Source organism: Chiloscyllium plagiosum, unplaced genomic scaffold, assembly GCF_037043375.1.
Source record: "Chiloscyllium plagiosum isolate Xiang-an unplaced genomic scaffold, Cpla_swu_hap1 HiC_scaffold_20, whole genome shotgun sequence".
Taxonomy (NCBI): Eukaryota; Metazoa; Chordata; class Chondrichthyes; order Orectolobiformes; family Hemiscylliidae; genus Chiloscyllium; species Chiloscyllium plagiosum.
This window is the reverse complement of record NW_028270158.1, coordinates 40,565,477-40,576,621: the sequence shown is the minus strand read 5'-3', so window position 1 is coordinate 40,576,621 and position 11,145 is coordinate 40,565,477. Positions and strand designations below refer to the sequence as shown.

The 11,145-nt window shown below is 42.6% G+C and overlaps 1 protein-coding gene across 2 annotated transcripts in view; it reads right to left on the bottom strand.

Annotated features, from left to right (window-relative positions):
• abca3b (ATP binding cassette subfamily A member 3b) overlaps positions 1-11,145 on the bottom strand; it is a 137,638-nt gene that overhangs the window by 94,374 nt on the left and 32,119 nt on the right. For both annotated transcript variants that reach the window (XM_087997845.1, XM_043711549.2), the window contains exons 12-15: positions 9,472-9,601; positions 7,301-7,455; positions 2,601-2,756; positions 969-1,179 (exon numbers count right to left, since the gene is read on the bottom strand). In XM_087997845.1, coding sequence (XP_087853971.1) covers positions 969-1,179; positions 2,601-2,756; positions 7,301-7,455; positions 9,472-9,601 — 652 coding nt within the window. The remainder of the gene's footprint in view (positions 1-968; positions 1,180-2,600; positions 2,757-7,300; positions 7,456-9,471; positions 9,602-11,145) is intronic.

Genomic DNA, 11,145 nt, shown 5'->3' with positions numbered 1-11,145 from the left:
TAAATGTTATCCTATTCAATGATCTGCTGTTGGGTCGGCATGGTGGCTTGGTGGTTAGCACTGCTGTCTCACAGCACCAGGGACTTGGGTTTGATTCCTGCCTCGGGTGATTGTCAGCGTGGAGCTCTGGTTTCTTCCCACAATACAAAGATATGCAAGTCAGTTGAATTGGCCATGTTAAATTGCATAGTGCTATGTGCATTAGTCAGGGGGAAATCTAAGATCTGGGTGGGTTACTCTTTGGAGGGTCGGTGTGGACTTGCTGGGCCGAAGGGCCTGTTTCCATACTGTTTGTAATCTAAAATTTGCTGATTGTTTGCAGAAACGTCATTGTGCAGCTAGTGCCTGATAAACATAATTCAATGACTACTGAGATTACTAGTGCTTATAATATGGTGAAACATCTCAAGGAGAGGTCTTTGGGACAGGTTATTAAAACTCTTATTGAAAATAGAGGTTTTAAGGAACTTCTTAAAGGATATGGAAGTAGAGAGGTTTAGGGAGGGAATTCCAGAACTTAAAGTCCAGGAGATTGAAAGCACAACTACTAATAGTTGGGGCAAATTAGATTAGATTACATTACAGCGTGGAAACAGGCCCTTCGGCCCAACAAGTCCACACTGACCCGCCGAAGCGCAACCCACCCATGCCCCTACATTTACCCCTTACCTAACACTACGGGCAATTTAGCATGGCCAATTCACCTGACCTGCACATCTTTGGACTGTGGGAGGAAACCGGAGCACCCGGAGGAAACCCACGCAGACACGGGGAGAACGTGCAAACTCCACACAGTCAGTCGCCTGAGTCGGGAATTGAACCCGGGTCTCAGGCGCTGTGAGGCAGCAGTGCTAACCACTGTGCCACCGTGCCGCCCAAAGAATGGGAATGTAATAGTGGTCAATTTGAAGGCATCAGGGACCTTGGAGGATTATAGTGTTGTAATTTGTACTGTTCCTCTTACTCACCATACTTGTTCTTCAGGAAGAGTGATGTTCCACAGCACTGAAGCTGCCCATTGGCCATGATCAGAATACGATCTCCAAGGAGATCAGCTTCATCCATAAAATGAGTGGTTAGCAGGATAGTGCGGCCATACTTCTGGTTCTGTAGAAGATCCCAAGCAGATCTGCGGGATAGTGGATCCATACCAGATGTTGGTTCATCCAACATGACAACCTGAAGGACAGAAAACAAATAATCAATAATAAGATCCTCTGTGGCAATTTGACCAATCTCTAAAGGGCACCGTTTCTGGGTGATTGAAACAATGAAAAGGTTGTACCCCATTTTCTTGAACTTTTGACTTAGGTCTTGGTTTCCCACACCCTTGGAATTACACCATTTCTTTTTCATGTGCCACTGTTCACTGTCAGATTGAGAAAAGATGGACTGCGAGCTGAAGACATGTTTGATGTGCATGTTACTTCTGTTCTAAAGGAGTGGCAACCCCAGCAGTTGGAGTCATACCTAACTCAAGGAAGAGGTTTTCAGTTTTTAGAGATCAGCCACCTCAGCATTAGAGCATCTTTGCAGGGGCTTCTCAGGCTCATATCCAATGCCCAATCATCTTGATTTGTTTCATTAGCCACCTTTCTTCCATCTTAAAGTCAGAATTGGAAAGTTTGCTGGTGATTACACAATGTTCTAAAGATATTGAAGCAGTCCACACCCAGATGTATAACAATCTGCACAACATCCAAGTTTGGGCTAACAAGTGACAATTAACATTCATGCCACACAAGAGCCAGGCAACAACCATCTCTCACCAGAGAGAATCTAACCATTGCCTCTTGATATTCAATGGCATTACCATCGCAGAATCTCTTAATATCAACATCCAGGGGTTTACCATTGACCAGAAATTGAACTGGACCAACCATGTAAATATGGTGACTACAAGAGTGGGTCAGAAGCTAGGAACAGTGTGGTGGTTAACTCACTTCTGATACCCCAAAGTCTGCCCACTTTCTACAAGGCAAAAGTCTGGAGTGTGATGAAATATTCTCCACTTGCCTCGGTAAATGCAGCTCCAACAACACTTGAAGTTGATACCATCCTAGACAAAGCAGCCTGTTGTCAGCAGCATATCTACAAACATTCACTTACTCAATGACTGATGCACAGGAGCATCTCGACAGAATGCACTACAGAAATTCACCTCTTTAGGTAGCACCCATGACCATTATTGCTTAGAAGGACAAAGGTAGTCGAAACATGAGAATAGCATGACCTGCAAGTTCTCCTCCAAGTCAGTCAACCTCCTGACTTTTAACTGTACCACGCTCTTTCAATGTCACTGGGTGAAAATTCTGGAACTTGCTCCCGAATAGCACTGTGGATCTATCTGCCCCGAATTGACTGTAGCAGTTCAACATCACCTTAAGGGCACTTATGGATGGGCATAAATTAAGGCCTAGCCAATGCAGCCCACTTCCCCTGCATTAATAAAAACATACTGCTACAGCAAATGTCATTGGACCATTAACTTTGCTTCTCTAATCACTGCAACCTGATCTGTTGAATGTTTCTGGCAAAATGATTTTATTTTCAGGCATAAAACACCTTCTGTTGCCCTGAGGTCTTAAAGATGTTATTACCTTAGAGTTGCCGATGAGGGCAATTCCAATGGAGAGCTTCCGTTTCATTCCACCAGACAAAGTCTTGATCTTTGCTTTTCTTTTATCCTTAAATTTCAACAAGCTTAACATCCGGTTTACCTCTTCACGGATTTGACCAGAGCGGCAGCCTTTGAGCTGTGAGATGGAAATGGTTGGGTCAACAAGCTAAGACAATGCGATCCAATTCTAATTGTCAGTTGGAGGATGAGAGCCAACTGTGACTCTTCTGTATTTCCCTCATCAATGGTGCTCTCTCTGCTTCATGCACTTGTCATATGCTCTGCCTCCCTCCCTATTTATGCTTACACTGCCTCCCCTCCTCAACTTGCTTGCTCTGTCCCTTCTTCACCAACACACTCTCTCCCCTCACTCTCATCCCTCCCCCACATGAGCTCTTACTGTCTTTCTCTCACACACACACACACACACACACTCTTTTTCTCCTTCCCTTACGTTCTTTCCCTGTCCTTCCCTCCCCACATCCCTTTTCTGCCTCTCCCTCCCACAGTCTCTGGTTTTCTCTCTCTCCTTTCTTCACCAACACAATAAATCTTTCTCTGCCCCACTCTTACACACTCTCTCTCTCCCTCATACAATCTCTCGCAGTCTTCCTCTCCTTCCCTCACACTCTCTCTGTCTGACTCTCCCCTACACTCCTTCTCCATCTCTCCCTCTTGTACTTTGTCCCTGTCCCATTCCCACACTCTTAATACCTCCCTGTCTCTAACCCACACTCACTTTCTCCCTCCTCCCACTAGTACTCTCAGCCTCACACATTGTGTCCCTTCTTGTCCCCCACACTTTCTTTTCCTTGTCCACACACACACACACTCTTTCTCTCTGCCCACTCCACCTTCACACTTTGTCTCCCTTCCCATTCACTCATTCTCTCTCGCTCCTTCACCCATACTCACTCTCTGTTCACTCTCCCACACTCATTTACTCTCTCCATTCTTGTCCGCAATCTCTCCCTCTCTCCTTCTCCCACATTCCCCCTTTCTTTTTCCTTCCCTCACATTCTCTCTCTCCCTCCCCATTCTGTCTCCCACTACACCCCCCCACACACTCATTCTCTCTCCCTCCTTTACCCACACGCACTCTCTGTGTTCCCCCAACCTACACTCTCATTCTCTCCACCCTCATCCACAATCTCTCTCTCTCTCCCACATTCTCCCTGTCATTCTCTCTGTCCTCCTACCCCACACTCTCTTGTCGAGTCATACAGCATGGAATCAGACCCTAGACCCTTGGGTCTCTCTTAAATCTTTCTCCTCTCATCTTAAAAATATGTCCCCTAGTTTTGAACTCATCTACTTTAGGAAAGAGACCTTTACTACTGACTTCATCTATGCCCCTTGTGATGTTATAAAGCTCTGTGAGGTCATCCGTCAGCTCCTGTGCTGCAGTGGAAAAATGTCCCAGGCTCTCCTTATGACTCAAACCCTCCAGTCCTGGCAACATTCTGGTAAATTCTGGTTTTTGGGTGGCACGGTGGCACAGTGGTTAGCACTGCTGCCTCACAGCGCCAGAGACCCGGGTTCAATTCCCGCCTCAGGCGACTGACTGTGTGGAGTTTGCATGTTCTCCCCGTGTCTGCGTGGGTTTCCTCCGGTTTCCTCCCACAGTCGAAAGATGTGCAGGTCAGGTGAATTGGCCATGCTAAATTGCCCGTAGTGTTAGGTAAGGGGTAAATGTAGGGGTATGGGTGGGTTATGCTTCGGCGGGTCAGTGTGGACTTTTTGGGCCGAAGGGCCTGTTTCCACTCTGTAATCTAAATCTCTTCTGAACCCAGTCCAATTTAATAATATCCAACCTAGAGCAAGAGGACCAGAACTGTACACAGCACTTCAGAAGTGTCCTCACCAACCTCAACATGATGTCCCAACTCCTATACTCAACGGTCTGAGCAATGAAGGTGATTTCCTCTGCTCTACATTCTCTCTCCCTCCCGCACACCATCTCTCTTCTTTTCTTTCTCTCCCTCCTCCACACTATTCCTCTCTCCAACCAAACTCATTCCATCTCTGTTTCCCCCACGCTCACTCTCTCCCCTCTCCCATACTCCGTTTCCCTTCCGACCCCACACACTCTCATTTTCTCCGTTTCCCTTCCTGACACAATTTCTGTCTCCCTGTTTCAACCAGTCTTTTTTGCTCTCCCCTCCTACCCCATACTCTCTCTCTCATCCCCTTCCTACCACACTCCCTCTTCTCCCTATCTTTCTCTCCCTCTGCCACACGCTCGCTACCTCTTTCATCTTCTTCCCAGACTCTTTCTCCCTCTCCTTTCCTCACTCCCCTACCATCTCTCCCCCTCTCTTTCTCTGCTATTAGCAAGATGTTGTTAAACTTGAAAGGATGCAGAAGAGATTTACAAGGACATTGCCAGGGTTGGAGGGTTTGAACTATAGAGATAGGCTAAATAGGCTGGAACATTTTTCCTGGAGCGTCGGAGGCTGAAGGGTGACCTTATCGAAGTTTTTTAAAATCATGAGGAGCATGGATAGGGTGAATAGCCAAGGTCTTTTCCCCAGGGTAGGGGAGTCCAGAACTAGAGGGCATAGGTCTAAGATGAGAGGAGAAACATTTAAAAGGGACCTAAGGGACAACATTTTCCATGCAGAGGGTGATGCTAGTGTGGAATAAGCTGCCAGAGGAAATAGTGGAGACTGGTACAATTACAACACTTAAAAGGCATCTGGATGGATATATGAATAGGAGGCGGTTAGAGAGACATGGGCCAAATGTCTGGTTGGCATCGAGTTGGACCAAAGGGTGTGCTTCCATGCTGTACAACTGTATGACTCTCCCTCCCCTACCTTTCCCTTCCTTCCTCACACTCTCTCCCTCTTTTTCTCCCTCCCCCATAGTCACACTCTCTTACACTCTTCCCTTTCAATCTCTCCCCCTCTTTCTCTCCTTCCTCCTCACACTTGCTTTCCATTTTCTCTCCCTCAAGCATACTTTCTCTCCGTTTCTTTCTTTCCCACACTCGGTCTCACTCTGTCTTCACCACACTTTCTGTCTCTCCCCCTCTGCCATACGGGAGCAAAATGGGGATACATGTGCGCTCTCTCTCTCTCTCACACACACACACACATACACACACACACATACACTCTCTCTCTCTCTCCAAATTGAACAATCTATCACCCCACAGTCTCTTCTGCTGCCCCTTATTAGGCAGCTCTTTACTCTGGGATTGTAGGTCCTGAAGTGACAAAGTAGTCCAGTACTGGATCCACAAATTTCACTCCGGATCGGATAAGTGGTGTTTGCTGAACAGCCAGGTGAGATGTTCAGGTTTTTGCAAGGTATTCCTCATCAGCAAAAATCAAAAAGCCAATGAAGTCAATGCAGCTGGAGCTCAGATGTTTCCACAGAATTATGGATGTCTGGGCTTTCAGCCAGTACTGCATAGTTTTTCACCAAGATAATTTATACACAATTATGAGCTTTCAAGACTTCCTTCTATTGATACTTTAAACAGATTGGACAATTAACACATTTACTGACTTGTCGCAAAAAAATAGTTTTTGTTAAGAAAGTACAAAGTAATTAATGAATGACAATTTAAAAGATATCTGTGTATCCTATTATTGCTGAAGCATTTATTCCTTCTATATAGTGCACGGTGAGTGAATGGGCACAACATGTATCAAATGCCTGTCATTGGGGGTGGGTGGGCAGCATAGGCCTGGTGTTAATGAGAGGCACTGGGGAGGCTGGATAAAGTTGCAAGGGGAGAGGACACAAGAAGGATTTTATTTATTTAGCTTTCATGGTGTTCCCTCATATATACTATGGTACACAACACCATCAAGGTGTCATGAATCACAGCTCCATGAGGTCAAGGAGGACTGGAATTTGCCTATCTTTATAATGGAGCCAGCCATGTTAAACCAGCTTCCCCTTAAAAGTTACTTTTGATAATCAGAAATTGAACTTGCAAGTGGGATTTGGAACCTCAAGGTTAGGATTAGCACATTATCTTTTTCTTATCATATTCATAGGGGACATAGATGGCTAGTCCAGCATTTATTGCCCATCCCTAATTGTTTCTTGAAATAAGTTGTGTTCTAAGCCATTTCAGATGGCAATTATAAGTCAACCACATTATTGTGGGTCTGGAATCCCATGTAAACTAGATTGGGTAAAGACAGCAGAATACTTTCTCTAAAGAACGAAAGAACGTTAATGAACTAGAAGGGTTTCTACAACAATTAATGGTTACATGGCGATCATTAGACTAGCCTTTAATTCCAGGTATTTTTTTATTGAACTCCAATTTCACCACCTGCCATGAAGGGATTTCAACTATGTTCCCAGGACATTAGTCTGAGACGCTGAATTACTAGTTCAGTGCCAAGTTTACTACGCTACATTTCCTTTGGAAAGATTTCTTAATCATCCTGATGACAAAAATCCACGTCATCATCTCAGGCTGTCAGCATTGCCTGAACATATGCTAAATCCCAAATAAGGATTAGAATCTATGACCTCCTGAATCTGAGCAACAGGTGACTACCACTGAATCAAACTGACATTTTGCAATGAACAGATGGAACAATCTATAAGGACAATAGTTGATAAGTAATATATTATGCAGTCAGCAGCATGGAGACAGACTATTTCCTTTAAACTTTTAACTGTGTGTTCTTCCCCTCCAATATAACTTACCCCACTAAAAAATAACAGATGCTCTTCTACAGTAAGGTTATCAAATAGGACATCGTGCTGTGGACAGAGTCCAAGACTTTGGCGAACCAGTGGCATGTCCTGGCAGATATCATACCCATTAATGTTGGCAGTGCCACTTGTAGGAGGGAACAGACCTAACAAACAAGAGAACAGGTTATCTGTTCCGGCAGCAGTTTTGACAGAGCAATACAAATAGGACTAACATGCACTTCAAATACATTCCTTAAATAGGTCAGTACCAGACCAAAAATACGGCTTGCCATCCATTCACACATTCATCCTCCACTCAGTTATCCATTCCTTCTTATGCTCTTCAAATTTCTAACGTGGATTCTCAATGTTGGGACCTCTCCAATTCTTACTCTAAATTATCTCATCACTAACTGTGATAAGCCAACTTGAGGCAAAAGTGGAATTTCTTTAGGTTCAGGTTGAATTCAACATGAAATACGTGACACTAAAAGCCTGGGAGAGAGATTTTGTGAATTCACTAAGATTTTGAGCATCCTCAAATTCATCTTCCGTGCGAAAAACAAGAAGCTGTGGATCGGAGACCCATATAGAAACTACTTGATTCTACTTTGCCAGTTTTAGCTCATAATATGTTGTGTTTTAAGGCTGTAGGATATAACTTCTGTTTTAACAGGATTAACTCAGAAATTAACACTTGCTTAAAAAGGTGCGATGCTAAGGATATTCGTGGCTTTCAAGGCCTTAAAGCTCCACCATTTACACAAAGCCTTACTGATTTAGTGGCTATAGTCAGCTTCAAACAACGAGCTTTCTGTTGACATATTTATTAACTTGGACTATCAAAGCAGTTGTTGTGTTTCAGGCAGAAATAGACAAAATGATTACAAATAAACATTTTGCTTGAGATAAACAATCTTTTTGCAAAATGTGTGCCCGAATTAGAGAACTAATTTGATGCAATGCAATGCAATTTAAAAACAAAGAACTGCGGCCAGAGCAGTTTCAAATTCCCTTTACAACTCCCGAAATTGTATTAACTAAATTGAATCAGTTAAGAATTTTGTATACAAAAATGTTTCTGTTTAAATGAGGTACTCTTTGTGTTAATCTACTCTTTCTTTGTGGTCTAAAACAGAACTTAAACTATATATTTAAACATGTTCAGTGATGTCACAAGGCTTTGTGACTACATGTGCAGTGCATGCATCCCCTGTAGTTGCATTGGCAGAAACACAGCCAAATTCCTGTGGTTCCTTACACCTTGACTCTCTCCAACATGTGCTTAAATATTCAGACAGGAATACCTAACAAGACTGCACTCCATACCATTAAAGATAATATATTGTGGTTGTTGGAAATCTGAAACAAACAGAGAATACTGAAGAAACTTAGCAGGTCTGGCAGCATTTGTGGAGAGAGAAACAGAGTTAATGTTTTGAGTCCAATGTAACTTTCACACCTGTGAACATGGCCAGAGTAGAGGTCTTCCAGCCCCAACAATACTGATATTTGCCCCTTGTATAAGCTTAGTTCTGAAGAAGAGTCAGACTGATCTCAAGACATTAACATTGTTTCTTTCTCTGCTACAGTGACAGACCTGCTGAGTTTCTCCAGAATTCTCTGTTAGTTGCACTCCATGCCAGGCAGAAAGATGCACCACATGCGCAGATAATTCAATAGCCTACTTTGGACACTTCTGTGATTAAATTGGGCTCTTGTATATCAGTCAACGAAATGTCTGCTAACACCAACAATACAGTGCCAAATTCCAACTGTGTCTGTGTAACTTTCTTTCAGACTGTACATGCACAAAATACAGCCTTTTTTATAAACTAAAAGAAAGTCTTTGACAGTTTTTTTTTTCTCTTCACAGATCTACATTTTCTTTAAGTTCATTTTACATTTCTAGGTGTCTGTTAGGCTTAACACTCTTAATTTCAATTTAATTCAAAACCTTTGCTGCTTCTGTGAATACTCCTGCACATCAACAAACACCATGTCAAATAAATCTGGTTTGCCAAAGGAACATACTGAGTATCTATGTCTGACCATTAAAGTTGCCTTCAATAAACAACAGTAGCAATGTGTTGTCCAAAAAGAAAAGTCAGATGGAACAAAATTAAGCCGAGAGAATATTCCGAGAATAGAAGGGTGCACTCTAATGTCCGTGAACACACCTGTGAGCATGGCCAGAGTAGTAGTCTTTCCAGCACCATTGTGCCCCAGCAATACTGAGATTTGTCCCTTGTATAAGTTGATGGTTAGATGGGAAACTACTTCCTTCATCTCGTTTCCAACTTTGAATATCTACAGAAAACAAAAATGTGAACTGGCATCAAGAAACAGTGTCAGGGTTTATCATAGCTCATCTCAAAGCCTGCAATTTGTAAGACTCTAGAATGGTCCCAACAGACTGAAAAACATAGACTTAGAAAATGCAAGCAGGAGTAATCCACTTGGAATTTCAAACTAGCTCCACCATTCAATCTGAAAGTGGCTGATCAGCCAAGTCAGTACGCTATCTCTTTGATCCCTTGACCCCTAAGAACTCTCTCTTACCTTCTTGAAAACATCTGAAGCTGCTTTAACTACTTGTGACTCAGAAGAGTGAGTAAAGAAGTAAAAATCTGTATAATTAAAAATGACTCAAATAAACCAGGAGTTTCAGTCATTTAAATGTGCTTCTGGTCTAGCCACTGAACTACCAAGGTACTACTTTCTGTGCTTTCTGTAGCAGAAAGTTCCACAGGATCTTGATGAAGAAATTTGTCTGACTCTCAGCCCTAAATGTATCCTTAAACTCTGACCTCTGGTTCTGAATTGCCCTGTCATCAGGAACATCCTTCCTCCACTTGCCCTGTCTAGTCCTGTTAGAATTTTACAGATTTTGTAAGATCCCCTCAGTGTTCTGATTGGAAGTTAGCAAAGGTGATATGGCTATTCAAGAAATCAGGAAGGGATGAAACAGAAATCTACGGGGCCAGTTAGCCTGACATCTATCATTTGACTTAACAACTGACCTTGAAAATCATAGCAAGAGGAAAGCTAACATTATTTTATGAAAGGGAAATTGTGTTTGACATTTTTAGAGGCTTTGAAAACATAGTTAATAGAGTAAATAAAGGGGAATGTGTAGATATCATATACTTGGATTATAGAGTCATGGATGATATATTAGCACAGGTTCAAGATTAGTTAATGAACAGGAAACATTGTATAAAATGCATTTATCTCTGACAACCTGCCAAATTTGAAATGTTCCATAAAGACTAGTACTGGGGCCCCACTTATTTACAATCTATATTCATAACAAAGGCTAAGTGATAAAGTATCTAAGTTTGCTAACAATACAAAGCTAGGTGGGGGTGCACATTGTGGACATGAAAAGGCTGAAAAGAGGCATGAATAGATTGAATGAATGGACAACAAAGTGGCAGATGAACTATAACATGGGGAAGTCAGGGGTTATTCATTTTGGTCACAATAGAAAGAAAAACCGAAGTCATGAAACTCCCACAGAAACTTTGATATCCACAGAAACTTTGAGTTTACACATCAAGAGAACACAAATAGGTAACATGCAGGTAATATGCAATAAGAATGGCATGTTGGCCTTTATTGCAAGGGGTTTGTAGTATAAGTGTTTAGATCAGAATGGTGCTGGACAAGCATAGCAGCTCAGGCAGCATCTGAGGAGCAGGAAAATTGACGTTTTGGGCAAAAGCCCTTCATCAGGAATAGGATAATGCAATGCTCAGAGGAAAGAAAGAAAGAGATCCTAAACTGTGCCTTTTTAAAAACTATATGATCTGTTTAAATTCTTCTGTTTTAAAATGGGCCCAGCTGGATTT